General features: G+C 41.8%; 1 protein-coding gene across 2 annotated transcripts in view; it reads left to right on the forward strand.

Moving 5' to 3' along the window:
* LOC109622003 (putative gustatory receptor 28b) overlaps positions 1-19,288 on the forward strand; it is a 38,532-nt gene that overhangs the window by 6,556 nt on the left and 12,688 nt on the right. The window contains exon 1 of one of the 2 annotated variants that reach the window (XM_029869135.2): positions 15,062-16,187. The exons of the other annotated variant lie outside the window; for it this stretch is intronic. Within the exon in view, the coding sequence (XP_029724995.2) occupies positions 15,102-16,187 (1,086 nt within the window). The 5' untranslated portion in view covers positions 15,062-15,101. Of the gene's footprint in view, positions 1-15,061; positions 16,188-19,288 lie in introns of those variants that run through there. 2 annotated transcript variants of the gene reach the window in all.

Consider the following 19,288-nt stretch of genomic DNA (forward strand, 5'->3'; position numbering starts at 1 on the left):
CGCGTGGAATCCTTAGAGTTCCACAAACTGAAGATGGATAAGATGTCCGAAGCTATTGTGATCACGTTGCTGGCGTCGAAGCTTGATCCGAGTACCCGCAGAAGCTGGGAGGCATCTGTTGAGCATGGTAAGTTACCAGTGTATAAAGATACGATCGCATTCCTGCGTAAACACTCTCACGTCTTGGAGAGGTGTGAGCAGAACGTCACGACAGTCAAGAACAAGGTCGTGTCGATAAGAAGTCAGCCGTCTACAGTCACTAGTAAGACGCACACTGTGACGGTTTCGAAGGCGAATGATGGATGCCCCCTGTGCGGATCTGCCCATCCGGTGGATACATGTGGAGCGTTCAAAAGGATGAATGTTGACGAGCGGTACACGAAGGCGAAGCAGCTGGGATTATGCTTCAGCTGTCTGCAGCGAGGGCATCGTACCGCTGCGTGCAAGCACAGCAAAACGTGCCCATCATGTACGAAGAAACATCATGCGTTGATGCATCCGGACGAGAAGAAGCCTGTAGCAGCTGAGAGCCCGCAGCCACCTGCGGCAGTGCAGGAGAACTCCAATCAGCCGATGACCGCGGCGAAGTGTACGATTCCAGTCGTGCCAATGCAGACGAAGCAAGTTCTTTTGGCGACCGCTGTGGTGATGGCGTACGATTCCAACGGTGAGGCGCACAAATGCCGTGTGCTACTTGACTCCGGAGCGATGGCGAACTTCATGTCAACCAGAATGGCAGAGTTACTGCGATTGCGGAAGGAGAGTGCCAATGTCCCCATCGACGGCGTAAATGGGATGAAGACCATCGTGAAACATAAAGTGAGTGCTAAAATGGTATCCAGAACAACCGGTTTTGAATCATCGTTGGATTATCTGGTTGTCCCCCGAGTGACCGGTGCATTGCCGGCAACGAAGATCGACCCGCACAGCTGGCAGATTCCAGAGTCGGTACAGCTGGCCGACCCGAACTTCTACGAACCTGGTCGCATTGACATGCTTGTCGGTGCGGAATTATTTTTCGATGTGCTGCAAGAAGGTAAGATCAAATTGTCTCCTAATCTGCCATTATTGCAAGAGAGTCAACTGGGCTGGCTCGTTTCCGGACCGGTGGCCGATACTGCGCCGATCGGTACTGTGAAAGTGTGTCAAACTGGCACATCGGAGGCAACTGATGAACAACTGTGTCAACTACTTCGGCGGTTTTGGACCATCGACGAGCTTGGAGGTGATACATCCCCTGATCCAGACGATAAGTGTGAGCTGAGCTTCCAGGAGACTCACAGCAGAAACAAGGATGGCCGATACGTGGTGATGCTACCATTCCGTGCTAACGTTGGTGAGCTCGGTGAATCCCGGAAGCAAGCGATGCGGCGATTTGTTGCACTTGAGAGCCGTCTAGAAAGGCAGCCAGAGTTGAAGCAGGCGTACGCTGAGTTCATCAACGAGTACCTAGCGTTGGGTCACTGCCGAGTGGTCTCAAGCGCCGAATGTGAGAAGAACGATTTTGCTCATTATCTGCCACACCATTGCGTGATAAAGCCGGACAGTTCTACGACCAAGCTGAGAGTGGTGTTCGATGCGTCGGCGAAGAGCAGCACAGATCCCAGTCCCCATCGACGGCGTAAATGGGATGAAGACCATCGTGAAACATAAAGTGAGTGCTAAAATGGTATCCAGAACAACCGGTTTTGAATCATCGTTGGATTATCTGGTTGTCCCCCGAGTGACCGGTGCATTGCCGGCAACGAAGATCGACCCGCACAGCTGGCAGATTCCAGAGTCGGTACAGCTGGCCGACCCGAACTTCTACGAACCTGGTCGCATTGACATGCTTGTCGGTGCGGAATTATTTTTCGATGTGCTGCAAGAAGGTAAGATCAAATTGTCTCCTAATCTGCCATTATTGCAAGAGAGTCAACTGGGCTGGCTCGTTTCCGGACCGGTGGCCGATACTGCGCCGATCGGTACTGTGAAAGTGTGTCAAACTGGCACATCGGAGGCAACTGATGAACAACTGTGTCAACTACTTCGGCGGTTTTGGACCATCGACGAGCTTGGAGGTGATACATCCCCTGATCCAGACGATAAGTGTGAGCTGAGCTTCCAGGAGACTCACAGCAGAAACAAGGATGGCCGATACGTGGTGATGCTACCATTCCGTGCTAACGTTGGTGAGCTCGGTGAATCCCGGAAGCAAGCGATGCGGCGATTTGTTGCACTTGAGAGCCGTCTAGAAAGGCAGCCAGAGTTGAAGCAGGCGTACGCTGAGTTCATCAACGAGTACCTAGCGTTGGGTCACTGCCGAGTGGTCTCAAGCGCCGAATGTGAGAAGAACGATTTTGCTCATTATCTGCCACACCATTGCGTGATAAAGCCGGACAGTTCTACGACCAAGCTGAGAGTGGTGTTCGATGCGTCGGCGAAGAGCAGCACAGATCTGTCGTTGAACGACGTGATGGAGATTGGCCCCACAGTGCAGGATTCACTCTTCAACGTGATTTTGAGATTTCGCTTGCACAAGTACGTCTTCACCGCCGACATCCCGAAAATGTATCGGCAGGTGATGGTTCACGAGTCTCACCGGAAGTACCAACGGATTCTGTGGAGAGAGAATAAGGATCAGACAGTGAAGGAGTTGGAGCTGAATACGGTTACTTACGGTACAGCAGCCGCGCCTTTCCTGGCGACACGGTCCATCGTTCAACTGGCTAAAGATGAGCAGGAGGACTTTCCGGCGGAGAGCGAGGCTGTTGTGAAGTGCTTCTACGTTGATGACGTGATGACTGGGGCTGATACCCTGAGCGGTGCCAGGCAGCTTCAGAAGAACTTGATTTCACTCCTGGCCAGGGGTGGATTCCAGCTCCACAAATGGTGCGCCAATGATGAAGCGTTGCTTGAAGACATCCCTATTTACGCCAGGGAGAAGCAGCTGAACTTCGAGGACAGTGATATCAACGGAGTCATCAAAACGCTTGGTGTCCTGTGGGATCCCTCTAGTGATGATTTCCTGTTCCACGTGAAACCAATCGGTGAGGGTTCCGAAATACCCACGAAGCGAATGGTGCTGTCGGACATGTCAAAGCTGTTCGATCCTCATGGCCTACTAGCACCGATCATACTCATTGCCAAACTCGTGATGCAACAACTGTGGCAGCAGAACGTGGAATGGGATGAAGCGATTCCGAAGGAACAACTACGAACGTGGAACCGGTTCAGGTCCGAGCTTTCGTCTTTGAATTCTCTGCGGATCAACCGGCGGATTACTGTTGATGATGCGGTTACTGTCGAGCTGCATGGATTTGCTGACGCCTCCAAGGTGGCGTATGGGTGTTGCATATACCTGAGAAGTGTGAAGAGTGATGGGGTTGCCGAGATGCGATTGATTTGTGGCAAGTCACGGGTTGCCCCAATGAAGGAGATTCAACGAGACATCAAGTTGGACGCCACACCTGATGAGATGACGATCCCGCGGCTGGAGCTGTGTGCTGCATTGCTGTTAGCGGAACAAGTGGAAAAAGTGCGCGAAACCTTAGCATTAACAACCGCAAAGGTGGTGCTTTGGTCGGACTCTAAAATAGTGTTGAACTGGTTGAAACAAATGAAGACAAACACTCCAGTGTTCGTACAAAACCGCGTAGTGAAAATTAGAAAACTTTTCGCCTCCCACATGTGGCACTATATATCGACACAACATAACCCTGCAGATTTGGTGTCACGTGGGGTCTTCCCAGAAGATCTGATGCGTTGTGAAGAATGGTGGAGTGGCCCAAGTGTAATTCCTTTTGTAGCAGAGAATGAAGGCGAACCGGTGGAATCCGAAGATTACTCCCACCAAATTGTGGCGGCTGTCGTACCGGCTGCTCTGAAGAAACAACTTGACCCGTACGACGTGATCCTGAAGTACAGCAGCTATCGCAAGTTGCAGCGTATTTTCGGTTACGTGACTCGTTTCATTCACAACTGCCGATCGAAGCAAGACACGACGAAGCGCAGAACGGGTGTGCTCAACAGCGAGGACCACAACGAAGCACAGAAGGCGATGGTGACCATTGTCCAGCAGGTGGTCTACAAGGACGAAATCGGTTGCATCCGGACGAAGCAATCAGTCAAGGGAAAATTGCGCAACTTGAACCCGATCTACGACGACGACGAAAGACTGCTGCGAGTCGGCGGTCGCATAAGAAACTCGGATCTACCCAAGGACCAGAAGCACCCGATGATTTTGCCGGAGAACAACCATTTCACCGAGGTGCTAGTTGAAGCGTTACACCGAGAGCATCTTCATGTTGGCTTGAATGGACTCCTCGCAGTGGTGCGACAGAAATTCTGGCCAGTGAACGCGAAACGAACCATTCATCGGATTTTGAAAAGGTGTGTCATCTGCTTTCGAACGAACCCCAGAGATGTGCAGCAGTACATGGGTGACCTCCCGAGTTGTCGTGTCACGGCGGCTCAACCCTTTGCTAGGACCGGGATTGATTACGCTGGTCCATTCTTCATCAAGGTTGGCCGAATGAAAGCGAAGGTGAAGGTGTACGTGTCCCTGTTCGTATGTATGACGACCAAATCCATACACCTCGAACTGTCTCAAGTGCTCAACGATAAGGTGAACGAGTTCTGCCAACCGAGGGGAATTAAGTGGAGCTTCAATCCGCCCAAGGCGCCGCACCAAGGTGGCATTTGGGAGGCCAACGTGAAATGTATGAAGTCTCATCTGTGCAAGACCCTGAACGAAAGCTACTTGACCTACGAGGAGTTGAACACGTTGCTGATCCAAATTGAAGGGATATTGAATTCAAGGCCTCTGGTGCAGTTAACGGACGATCCTTTCGACTATGAAGCATTGAGTCCTGGACACTTCTTGGTTGGACGAGAGTTGACGGCGGTTGCAGAACCGTTGTACGGTGACTTGAAGGAGTTGAGCTTGTCACGGTACCAGCTGGTACAAAAACGGATGCAGCATTTTTGGCAGCGGTGGTCCAACGAATACGTAACCGGACTACAGAAACGCGGCAAGTGGTACAAGGATCCCACGAAACTTCGGAGCGGATTGCTTGTAATCATGAAGGAGGACAACATGCCACCTAAAACATGGAAGCTGGGTCGCATAATTGAGACACACCCAGGTAAGGACGGGGTTGTACGTGTGGTCACAATCCGCACGAGCAACAGCATCTACAAGCGGCCGACGACCCAGATCGCTGTCCTTCCAATTGATGACTGCACGGATCAAGCGGAGTCCAAGGAGTAGTGAGACCTTCGCCTCACCCGGGGGAGTATGTTACACTAAAATAGAAACAAATGTTTGATTATTTGAATTTGGAATGAGTATATTTCAGTGTAAAAGAAAAATGTAAATCGTTGATTTTTACGGTGTATGCGTTATGAGTTTGTAGTGTAGAGTTTGAGGAGATTTGGCTCAGCGCGAGCGGAAACAGGGAAGAAAGAGACAGAAGAGTAGGAAGAAGGAAAATTCAAAAAGTAATAAAAACGCGCCGTGTTCAGACGTGTTTCAGTTTGCTAAATAAATTTCGTTTTAATTAATACAGTCCACTTGCTTTCCCATCTTGAGTATCCGAAGAACACACTAGAAAACTAGAAGACTGGAAGACAAGAATACCAAAAACAAAACTATTATACTAGATGACTACGAGGCTAGAAAAATAGAGGATTAGAAGACTAGTTATGAGAAAACTTGAAGAATAGAAGACTAGATGACTAAAATACAAGAAAAATAGAATATTAGAAGACTAGAAAACTAGAATACTAAAACACTTGAAGTTTAGAAGAATAGAAGACAAGAAGACTACAAGACTAGAAGACTAGATAACTACAAGGCTAGAAGACTAGAGGACTAGAAGGCTAGTTATAAGAAGGCTCGAAGAATAAAAGACTAGAAGACTAGATGACTAGAAGACAAGAAAAATTGAAGATAAGAAGACTAGAAGACTAGAAGACTAGAAGACTAAAACACTTGAAGTTTAGAAGACTAGAAGACTAGAAGACTAGAAGACTAGAAGACTAGAAAACTAGAAGACTAGAAGACTAGAAGACTAGAAGACTAGAAGACTAGAAGACTAGAAGACTAGAAGACTAGAAGACCAGAAGCTAGAAGACTAGAAGACTAGAAGTCTAGAAGACTAAATGACTAGAAGACCAGAAGACTAGAAGACTAGAAGACTAGAAGACCAGAAGCTAGAAGACTAGAAGACTAGAAGACTAAAAGACTAGACGACTAGAATACTAGAAGACTAAATGACCAGAAGACTAGAAAACTAGAAAGACTACAAGACGAGAATACTAAAAGACTTGAAGACTACATAGAAGATTAGATGACTAGAAGACTAGAAGACTAGAAGACTAGAATACTAGAAGAATAGAAGAATAGAAAACTAGAAGACTAGGAGACTAGAAGACTATAAGACTAAATGACTAGAAGACCAGAAGACTAGAAGACTAGAAGACTAGAAAGACTACAAGACGAGAATACTAAAAGACTAGAAGACTAGAGTAACCAATATAATTTGGACCCCCTGGATCGTATTATCATAACTTTCACAGATTTAATGAAGAGATTGCTCCGTACGACCATCTCCTCACTGAAAATATCATTATTTCCCTTAAAATTAACTTTTTTTTTTTATTCTTAATCACTTAACCTAATTTACAGCTCTATTGTCCACTAGGGCACTACGTGAGCGATTTCAATTGACGACTGCACTTACATTGTGTACAGCGTCTAGATTTATATTCTATTCTTCTTTATCGAACTGGTTGTCTTTCTGCTGCTTTCACTTTTCTACTCAATACATGGTAGAATGATGAGCAGAAAGATGATGGATGGCCGTTGTTCCTTTCCTATCCGATTGAGGGTCCATTATGAGTAGCAGTTCGCCGATGTCCAGGTATCCGGGTCCGTTTGAGCCACGGGGCTCAGAAGAGGGTCAGTGCCAGCTGCTCTCGGGGGAAGAGCAACTGACGAAAAATTGCAAGTGCCGGGGCTGGGAATCAAACCCATGACCATCCGCATATGAAGCGAACGTGTGACCAACTACGCCACGGGCCCCGGCTGCAAAATTAACTTTTATCAATCTCGTCATCCGTGCGAATGCCGCAACATGTTTACAAAAAGAGAATGTGATGCTGAGGAAACTTGCTGATGTAAACAACAACTTTTTTCATTCTAGCGTATTAAATTCTCAGTTGGCTACTAGACTTCGTGGTGCGTGGATGTGTATAATATATCTCTCGTGCGCATTGTATCCTATTGTGTCTAACCTCACTTTTTACGTTTCGCTCAGCCACGTGGCTGTCGGTTTCTGCTTTGATCGGTCGGAAAGTGTGAACAATGGAGGACGGTCTAGTGAAAAATACTTTAGCGTTTCAGTTCCCGCTAGGATCCCCAGTACCGACACTGGTGGATATAGCGCGTTTTGTCAAGAATCTTGATGCGGATCTGGATTCAATGGAAACCAGCTACAAATTAGCAGAAGAACGGTGTATCTGTGTAAAATTCAAGTCACTCGAAAGTATGAAGGAAGCCCAAGCTCAGATCCCAGAAATCGTAGTTTTTCGATACTCAAATGGCGAAAGAGTGGAAGTGAAAATGACCGTAGCGGGCTGTTGTACGAAGTACGTGCGCATCTTTGACTTGCCACCAGAGGTGCCGGATTCGGAAATTGCTGCAGTGTTGGGTAGATATGGAGGTGTGAAGAGAATGATTAGAGAAAAGTTCCCGGCAGACTTGGGGCTGAATTTGTTCACGGGGGTCCGCGGAGTGTATTTGGACATAAAGAAAGTAATTCCGGCATCGTTGTACTTCCTGAACCGGAAGGGACGCATCTATTATGAAGGGTTGAAGCAAAAATGCTTCCTCTGTAAGGAAGAGGGTCATTTGAAAGTCGAGTGTCCTCTGAGAGCGAATGGCAAAACCGTAGTCGAAGAAAAATCAGTAGCGGAAAACACCTTGCGTGGTGAGTCGAGTGAATCTGGTGCATCCGTGCTCCCAGTGAATGAAGATCTTCTTCGGAATAAGCAAAGCTATTCTGGAGTACTAAGTGGTGCCAAACCAAAGGTCGCCAAAGAAAGTGTTATGGCAAAAATGGTTACTCTTGTATCCGAGCGGAATAAGAGTTCCATTGGTGAAGCAAACGTGGAAAAAAGTGTTTCGGTTGAAAGTTTAGAGATGGATTCCGTGATGAGCGATGTGTCCAAATCTGGTATAAAACGGCAACATTAAACGGGAGGATCCTCTGTTGAAACTGATGAAGACGTTAGTTCAGGATTCACAAAGGTTCAAGGAAGTCGGAAATCTACACGTACATCGAAAAAGTCGTTCACTCTACTTGAAGCTATTGCAAGTGTGCCATTGGCAGAACGCAAAAGCAAGCGGAGCTCCAGCAAATAGGTGGTGATTAGTGTTTGAGGTTAGGTTTTGTGTCAACACGTGATTGTATGAGATGAACTTCGTTCGTAAAGTTGCGACAATCAACATAAATGCGATAGGGGTACAAGCGAAGAAGATGTTGTTAAAAGAGTTTTTGATCAAAAATGATATTGATGTGGCTCTGCTCCAGGAAGTTCAATTCGAAGATTTTTCGTTTATGCCTAGCCATGTAGCCTTCGTCAATATTAGTGATACTAACAAAGGTACAGCGATTTTAGTCAGAGCAAGTTTGGAGTGTAGTGATGTGCTGATGGACCCAGGGGGAAGAGTAATATCAGTTGTGGTTGATGGAATAAACTTTGTAAATGTGTACGGGCATTCCGGCTCTGAATACAGAGCTGAACGGGATGAATTGTTTACTGATACAATTGCGGTACATTTCAATAAGGCCAAAGCACACAGCAATCTGTTGGCCGGTGACTTTAATTGCGTATTGGATGCTAAAGATTGTAAGGGGAAAATGTACAATTTTTCCAATGGTTTAAAGTCCGCAGTGGAATTACTTGATCTGCGAGATGTAGCGATTACGCTGAAAAGTGCGAAACGTGAATACACCTTCTACCGGGGGGACTCCGCTTCTAGATTAGATCGAATCTACGTGTCGAAAAGTTTCGTGGGCAATGTTTGTCGGTGTACAGTGATGCCTGTCGCGTTCTCGGATCATCATGCACTGGTGGTAGATTACAAGATTTCGGCAGAGCAGCGAGCACAAGTTCCAGGTAGTGGTTACTGGAAAATAAACGATTGTTTATTGAATGAGCCGTTAGTTCAAGAGGGATTTCGAAGAGAATATGAAGAAATGCAGAAAAGGAAGAAATACACGGAAAGTTTTAGTGAATGGTGGTCGTACGACGTGAAGCGGAAAGTTAAACAGTATTATAAACGGAAAGCCTTTGAGTTCAATGATGCTAATAGAAGAAAGAAAGAGATCTGGAGTAGGAAGTTGAGCGATTTGTGTGAGCAACAGTTGCGAGGAGAAAACGTAGGAAATGATATAAGTGTTGCCAAATCTAAGATTCTGGAGGTAGAAGTAGACAGATTGAGGGGTTACGCGTGCCGGTTTCAGCCGGTATCGTTGCTGGAAAATGAGAAAGTTGGCCTTTTTCACGTTGCGAAAGTGCTCAAAAGGAAGGAAAACCCGGCGACATGGGCTCTCAAAGGTGAGAATGGTCTGATAACGGGACTTGGAGAATTGAAAAGTATGGTAAGTGATCACTACGAAAAGCTTTTTAGTGAGTCCACTCCTTGTGAAGCGCGATGTGAGTCGCTAGACTATGTTGAAAAATGTTTTAGTGAGATAACCAAAGACAATATGTTGCGCCCTTTTACTGAGGATGAACTGCGGGCTACGATTATCGCTGCAAAGAAGAAAAAAGCGCCTGGTCCAGACGGGATAACGTACGAGTTCTATCTAGTACATTTTGAATTGTTAAAGCAGGATTTGTTAAGGTTGTTTAACGGTTTTTTGGATAACACGATGGTTCCTATCGAGAACTTTGCTGACGGTGTGATTACTCTAATCCCAAAAAACGGGAGGGCAAAAGATTTAGTAAACTTTAGACCAATTAGCTTATTGAACACTGATTACAAAATATTTACGAAATTGATAGCAAACCGGATATCACCGAATATTGGTGAAGTTATTGAAGAGGGTCAGACAGCAGTTGTTCCGGGAAAGTCATGTGTAGATAATCTGGATATTATGCGAACTCTTGTAATCAAAGCGCAACAGTCTAAAACCATGAAATTCGCGTTACTGAGTGTTGATCTGGAGAAAGCGTTCGATGTCGTTAACCATAACCGTTTATGGGAAATCCTGGAAAAATTTGGCCTACCTCATCCAATCATCACAGTGATAAAGAGGTTGTATGCTGATGCAGCATCACGAGTACTAGTGAAAGGGAGTTTGACAAAAAGTATCAGGATAAAAAGGTCAGTGAGGCAAGGATGCCCGCTATCCATGATATTGTTTGTACTGTACATCGAACCGGTGATTAGGCAAATTTATGCGGAAATCAGAGGCATTTTAATAGACAATAGATTTATTAAAATTAAAGCATTTGCAGATGATATCACTATCATCATTAGAAGTGATGAGGAATTCGATCTCGTTCTTAAGATTATTGATAGTTACTCTCTAAGCGCTGGAATCAAGTTAAATTTCAAAAAGTCAAATTATATCAGATTCAACAACTGTAAATTAGGCCCACAACAAATTTCGGAAGGAAACGAATTGAAATTATTAGGACTATTGGTGACAACATCTTGGAAGGAAATGGTTAACAATAACTTCAAAAAACTAATCGACAACTTGAAACATACAATTCATATGTTCTCAACAAGAAGAATGAACCTTATCGAAAAAGTCATAGTCTTGAACAATTTCGTCTTAGCTAAACTGTGGTACATCTCTCAAGTAGTTCCACCGAACAACAAACACTTGGCAGAGATAAAGATGATAACTGGTGATTTCTTATGGAGCCACCATAAGATGTTCAGAGTTCAAAGGGATCAATTGTATTTAGATAGTAGTCAAGGGGGTTTAGCACTAATTGATCCTGAAACACAGTGTCAGTCACTTTGTGTTCGAAATTTGCTTTTTCAAAAAGAAATGAAGATTGATCATCCATTGTTAAAAATCAACTGTAGTAAAAATATGACAATTAATTCAAAAAAAATGTTTGAGACTGCCAAGTTAATTGGTTCTATGGAATATATTGTGACAAACAAGCAGATCTATAACTATCTCATCTCTGAAAAAACAATTAAAGTAAAAATCGTTGAGAAATATCCGGATATGCAATGGGAAGTAATTTGGGAGAACATTGCGGTTAATTATCTATCATCGCAAGCTAGATCTGTTTTGTTTGAGATTTTTAATGATGCGTACCCAAATAGAATCAAAATGTATAATCATAATTTTTCTAATGTTAGTAATTTTCTTTGTGAAGTTTGTCTAAACCCTGATTCGAATGTTCATAGAATTAAAAGCTGTATAAAATCTAAGGTAGTGTGGGAGTGGGTAACAGATGTTATCAAAAACAAATTCAAACTAAAAATAAAAACAGTTGATGAAATATTGTATAAAAGAGTAAACATAAAAGATTGTAAAGCGAAAAGTGCATTATGGCTAGTAGCTGAGGCTGTTGCATATAACATGAAAAACTACAAGCAAAGTAACTTATTTTGCTTCAAAAAACACATAAGAGAAGCGCGTTGGAATAACAAAAAGTTATTTGAAAAGCATTTTGATAAGTTTCTTAACATTTGTTAAGGAAATGATATAAAAGATATTTGTAATTTAACTTAACAATAACAACATGTTTGTATGTAAAATACAATAATATGTATGCACCCCTAGGTTAAGTTTGTAAAAAGTTAATAAAAAAAAAAAAAAAAAAATTCTCAAAGTTCGTCTAATCAGCCTTTGTCAATCAAGTAATTAGGATGTGATCCAGCATATCAAGTGGCAGATTCTTTGAAAATGGTTTCAAACGGATTTAAACACCGGGTGTCCAAAATATATACTAGAGAGGTCCAAAATTGATTGAAGTATCCAAAACAGTTAAAAGTGATGCTTAACTGTTAAATCAGTTATTTTCACCCAATTTTCAGCCAAAAATGACGTAGTGGGTATTTTTAACGGACAGTGGAGGCGTTTACGATCATACTGACATTACCATTATGTTTAACACCCTCTGAATCTGTTTGATTTTGACTTAAATTCAAACTAATGGTCCAAAATTTGACTGTTACCCTAGAAGTCTAGAAGACTAGAAGACTACACTGAAATAAATTTTGTTGTGGAAACTACCGATTCCATAGTAAAATTACTAACCGTACCTATGATTCTCAACCGACAACAAAATCTGTTAAGGTAGCTGAAATATGCTTGAAATTACAATGCATTGTAGTAAATTCAACTAAAAGCATAGTCGTCTCAACAACAAAACATTGTTAATTTTTCCAGGACATGCATTTTACAACACAGTATGATTAAAAATACAATGCTCGTTTGTTAAATTAAGATTATTTTTGGTAATGTTAAATGCACTGCTAGTTAAGTTGACAGTGTTTTAGTGGAATTAACTGGAAAATGTTGTCGGTTGAGAATCATAGGTACGGTTATTAATTTTACTATGGAATCGGTAGTTTCCACAACAAAATTTATTTCAGTGTAGAAAACTAGAGACTAGAAGACTAGAATACAAGAAGACTAGAATACCATAAGATTAGAAGACTAGAAGACTAGAAGACTAGAAGACTAGAAGACTAGAAGACTAGAAGACTAGAAGACTAGAAGACTAGAAGACTAGAAGACTAGAAGACTAGAAGACTAGAAGACTAGAAGACTAGAAGACTAGAAGACTAGAAGACTAGAAGACTAGAAGACTAGAAGACTAGAAGACTAGAAGACTAGAAGACTAGAAGACTAGAAGACTAGAAGACTAGAAGACTAGAAGACTAGAAGACTAGAAGACTAGAAGACTAGAAGACTAGAAGACTAGAAGACTAGAAGACTAGAAGACTAGAAGACTAGAAGACTAGAAGACTAGAAGACTAGAAGACTAGAAGACTAGAAGACTAGAAGACTAGAAGACAAGAAGACTAGAAGACTAGAAGACAAGAAGACTAGGAGACTAGAAGACTACAAGACTAGAATACTAGAATACTAGAAGACGAGAAGCCTAGAGGACTAGAAGACTAGAACACCAGACTTAACGACTAAAGAGTAGAAGACTAGAATACTAGAAGACTAAAAGGCTAAAAGACTAAAAGACTAGAAGCACAGACAAACAGACGTATCACTTGGAACAAAATGCGATAAAAAACATCGTCACACAAACATAATCGCCCAATGCTAATTACGCTATGGTACGCAAACCAACTTAGTAGATGGCGTTAGTGAGCAAACGTCAAACAGGAGCAAAAACGATGCGAGTGCCATGAGCGAGCGATTTGCGAACTACGGAATATTTGAATAAACCGTTAAAAAGGGAAACGATGGGAAGTGAGTAGAGTGAGACGTCTATTAGTCTGTGCTAGAAGTCTAGAACACCAAAACACAAAACGAATAGAAGACTAGATAACTAAAAGACTAGAAGACTAGAATGCTAGAAGACTAGAGAACAAGAAGACTAGAAGACTATTAAACTAGATATTCAGATATGACGATAAGCTTTCCAAATACCATCGTTAATCATCATCAACCACTCATACATTTTTTATCCAATATTAGATCAAATCCCCAGCACAATGCGTGAACAAAACGATTCGGTTTTTCCTAATGATGTAACAAACAATTCCAACAAATGATATGGAATGAAAACCCCAAGGAATTCACAAAACAATGCCTGTAACAGAAGTGAAGGTCTATTGACCGCATGAAAAGTAAATTAGAAGTTGACCTGCCTCATGTCTCTAATTACCTTGTTATTAGTTTATAATACATCAAATCATAACCCTCTGCACACCACAAAACTATGTACTAATCGTACTAATGCACCTCTTAGCCACGAGAGCGCCTATTCGTATGCAACTGTTGAATGTTTCAAATAACATCGTTCGTTTACAGCCTTTACAGCTCATGCAATCTCAAAGGTGGGTTCACCACACCTTCGGTGGTTCTACCTAATGGACAAAAAAGACAAAGCCAACAACGGTGTATAGCTTCTCCCGTGCAGTAGTACCAACCGCGATAATCTAATGATTGTGAATTGGTTTTATACCTACGCCTACATGGCGCGCTCCGTCCCAACAAGTACTGATTCTATCGCAAAATGGTATGAATTACTATGTATACAGCTACAGTAGCTTGGTGTGGCGGTGCCATTTACAAGGCAAACACTTTTTTTTATCCAAGGTATGTATTCCTTTGCAACTCAGAACTCCCTTTGTAAATGAATCCTGTCAGCGGATCATGAATGGAAAAGGACGACTTAATTTTATGTTGATGCTATCAGCGTTACCCATCAATGGGGCGTTCGCAGCATTGAGTGCTTTGAGGCGTCATTAAGAATACATGATGGCTTTGGACAGGGTTTCCCAATGGGACTGCCAAATTTGCATTTGTAGGACCGACTAGACAACATGTATGTATCATGCTTAGGAACTTCCAAAAAACGACGCTTCGTTTCGGTTCGTTTGGTATCTTCTTCGGGGAATCTTTAAAAAAAATGACAAAATGATAAATTTTTTAATTACTTATTACTTTTTTTCTTTAGGTTTTTGGCCAGTGTCGTTCTGTTAAAAGGCTAAATCCATCGGATTAGAGTTCTGGTAATAAATTCCATTTCTGAAAAACTGACGATCTTCACTCATAAGGAATCACTACGTGAACTTGCTCCCTCATAAAAGTGAAGGGCTTCGGTGTAAACCCTAACCACGACTCTTTTTCGAGCTAAGCAGGAATTCAATAGCCGAAAAACTTTCTTCTTCCATGTGTAGGATAAAAACGATAATTCAATTTCAATTTCCATCACTTTATCGTGGAACAAATTGAAAGTGTTCAGTTCATTATCCCATAAACCGGATAGAAACGTTGGGAACCCCTTCCAAGGATACTGGAATTAAACCGACAATCAACAGCCTTACAATGTCAGTGCTTTCGCGGCAACCGGTGGATAAAGTTTGTGGTCTTGAACTTGGTAACAAAATGCCAAGCCCTAAGAGTACCGAAATGGCAACCCGTCACTGGTTCCGGGACTGTATCAACCCGAAAAACTTCTACGCAGCCCAGGCTCCAATTTTGAAATCAACGTTCATCGGTGGTCTGACTCCGTTTACCGTTGTGAACCGGCGGCGCCACGACTCCGCTCTTGAGTGCACCATTTTTGGATATGTTAATTCGTTTATTCATTCTGCCACATTCTGCACGTGTTACGTGATTACTCTTCTGAGACATGAGAGCGTTACAGCGCATTTCTTCGATTCGGAAATTAGTACCTTGGGAGATATCCTACAGATTATTGTGGGATTGGTGGCGCTCATTATGACCTTTGGATACAGCGTCTTTCGGAGGCAAACGCTCATCGATTCATTCCACGCTTTGGCCAGAACCGATAAGCACTTCAAAGAGATCGGAGTTGAAACTGACTACAAAAGTACATTGTTCTTCAACTATGGATTACTATTGATTCAAGTGATCGTTAATTTAGCGTACATATCCATTTCTATCGCCATCGTAACCAGCTCTGGAGTATACATCTGTGGACCCACATGGGCTGCCTTTTTCCTACCGTTCATAATGATGACCATGATAAATTCTCTGTTTGTCTGCATCGTGAACCAAGCCAAACATCGCTTCTATCTCTTGAACAAAATCCTCAAATCTCTTCAAGAAATAAGCGTAGATAAACGACGTCTTTCGTTTGATGAAAAGCAAGAAGAAGTAAAAGTTGTGAAAATTCAAAAACCTCTCAACATTTCATCGGTATTCTCCAACACCAATCGTTACATGCCAGATGTGATCAACCAAGTGGCCAGCATCCAGAGTGAAATCTGCGACGCATGCGACTATGTCGAGGATTATTTCAAAGTGCAAATGCTGACCATCGTGACCATTTCGTTCTTGATTAGCGTATTTGATTCGTATTACGTGTTGGAAACGGTATTCACTGATCAGTCCACCGATACACCGTTTTCGAAGCTTCAGTTTGTGACGTTTTTCTTCTGTCAAGGATTCATGCATGTAGTTGGAGTTATAAATATTGTCCTGGTTACTAGTTTGACAATACAGGAGGTAAGGATCCCCAATTTTATTTTTTTGCAGCATTTCTGTATTGTGTAAAATTCCAAACAAATCTGTGACATACACTCCCGATCAAAAGTTTGGGGTCACTCCCTCAAAAACATGTAATTTTTTTAAGCCCATATCTCCAGCAATTTACGTCCGATTTCAAAATCCCAGGTCTAATTCGAAAGATAATAAGTTAAAGTAACTTTGAACATGATTTAGGTGAAAGTTTTTCAAAAATATTTGTATGTAAACTTCACCCAAAGTTGCCAAATTTTCTAAAAAATGAATATAAACTTACGGCAGTGTCGCTGGAAATTAGGTGGACCAAATTTTGAGATGAGAGCGGCAACACAACCTGTTTTCTATTAGCTTTCAACTGCTTCATACCGAACTTGGCTAAAAAATCTAGAAGAAAAGTTATTAAGTAAATTGACTCTTGATGTCATCGACCAAAAGTTTGGGGTCACTCCTCAATATATTGTGTCAGCCAAAAGTTTGGGGCACTGTCGTAAAACATGTAAAACTGATTTAGTGATATCTTCGTCATCTATAGTTCAATTTTAATTCTTTTTGAATCATTTCAAAGATAATCAACTAAATTTACGTTCACACTTAGCACAGATTACCGACTTCGGTAAATTATTTACCGAAATCTCAACAGCTGATCTTTCGGTAATGCGTTCGATAAACTGAAAATTTACCGAACGATCTGTAAATAACAACCTGGAGCACAGCTGTCAAATATACTGATCTTTCGGTAATCGTTTACCAAAGAAACTGTAATTTATTCCACGGATATTGCTGTCCTGATATTCAATTCTAAAACAATCACAAAATAAATCAGCAACTTCACTAAGCTCAAGAATCATAGAAATTTATTGTACAAAGTCAATGGCAATAACAACTAGTTAGATTGAAATGTTGAATCGCGATTCCGGCTAACCGCGGAAGATGGTGCTGCATCTGCGTGCAGTGATTGGAGGTGGAGACGGATCCATCGATGACAATCGCCCAGCTCCAAAAGTGATGATGACGACGTACCGCAAGAGGATATCGAAAGCAAACAGCTGCAATTTTTTCTTGTTAATTATAATAACTAAACATGAGTCACGTTTTACTTACCTTTGTCTGAAGAATGAAGTGAAATAGCATAGCATAGCATAGCATAGCATGAATACTTGCACAAATCTTGGATGGAGTTGCAAAGTTGAATATTTCCATTGACATTGCTGATGTCGCTACTATCTACAATGTCATAGATTCACTCAGCTCCACACACCTGGCCAAGTCCTTGCAAGCATTTATAAATCCCTTCATCAACTTAGAAAGAGCCCAGAACTGAAGCATCTTCCAATAGATGAAAGGATGTTGAAAATAGCGAATTTTCAACTTATATGCAGTTATATTGTTATGATTTTCACTCGAGACAATAGCGAACGCGATCGATTATGCTGCCATACTCACCCCTACAGGAGCGATGCATGCACAGCAAAGAACAACACAATACTAAACACTAAACACCCGCGCATCTATTGTTTTGATTTTCACTCGAGACAATAGCGAACGCGATCGATTATGCTACCATACTCACCCCTTACAGGAGCGATGCATGCACAGCAAAGAACAACACAATACTGAACACTAAACACCTGCGCATCTATTGTTATGACAATTGCGAACGCGATCGATTATGCTGCCATACTCACCCCTACAGGAGCGATGCATGCACAGCAAAGAACAACACCTGTCTGAAGAATGAAGTGAAATAATACACAAAATCTTCTGAAACCTGATGCAATTGATGACTGATGTTCACTACTACTAGATACTACTACTCACAGGGCTACTAGAAGTTCAAATTAAAAAACAAACCCCGTTGGTTTGCATGAGGTGTCGTTCAAACCAACGGGGGTAGACGGTAGTAGATATATTGTTGCCCATATATACTATAGTTCGTACAATAAGTGAACATTAGCTTTTTATTTCTATAATAATTTAAAGTTACTATCAGTAAAAAATAATTTAAGTTGTTTTTAAATAGTTTCGAAAGTGCCTACAAAGTTCTCATGGACTTTTTATTAAAAAAGAGTTTATTTCTCAATTACACTTAAAAACAATTCGTAACAAATAAATAACAATAAATATTATTGTTGCTTGGATCATGTTTGTATAATCAAATACAAAATCACTTGACATGTGTGTACTATCTGAACAAGATATCATTTACGCTAGCATTTTGACATTTAAGTCAAATATCATATTAAATGTTCGAATAACCTTCTAATTGCCGGATTTTTTCAGAAGTTCAGAAATCAAAAGTTTTCAATATTAGGCCTAAAACAGAAATTTCTTGGCCTATCTCGATGCGTGGAAAATTCAGGCAAGCAATCGCTCAGGAAATGAGAAAGCGTCGCTTTATTCCGAATCCTAGTACGGAGCTGAAACGAAACGTCAAATCAAATGGGGCTTGCTGTGTTAAATTTCTTGACCATTGCGGTCACGGAAAAATAATGCACTGAACGAAAACTAATTGAGCGATTCCGTTTGAAGTGCATACCTCGCATAAAAAAACGTAATTGTATTCATTTTTTCGAAATTTTGATTCTGGGGGCCCACTTTATAGTGTTTGCACCGCCACCCACCCCCCCCCCCCCCCTGAGGCCTAAATCCGGCACTGCCATTCACCGAATGGTATAGAACAATAGGGGTGATGGTGAGTGTGTAAATTACAAAATGTTTGATGGTGAATATTTTTCGAAAAAATGGCGTTGTAACAATAAAATTTATCGTATTTTTATGATATTTTTTATCAGGGAAGTTAACACATTTCAACGCATTTCAAAAAATGAGGCAATTTTACATTAAGTTTTAGTATGTAAATTTTAACAAATATGTGTGGTCCAATGTACAGGGGGCGGCCAACATGTTTGGGATAGGCAACTTGTTTTTCTCTCTAAGAAAAATCAACATGCTGTAACTTTTCACAGAGTGCATCAAAAATTCTCAAATTTTGACTGCTTGTGAACCTGCATCACTGGTACAAATTTGGGCTCGATTGGTCAATCTTTTGCGAAGCTAGAACCGTTCTTGTAAAACACTATTTT

Source organism: Aedes albopictus, chromosome 2 (genome assembly GCF_035046485.1).
Source record: "Aedes albopictus strain Foshan chromosome 2, AalbF5, whole genome shotgun sequence".
In the NCBI taxonomy this organism is placed as follows: Eukaryota; Metazoa; Arthropoda; class Insecta; order Diptera; family Culicidae; genus Aedes; species Aedes albopictus.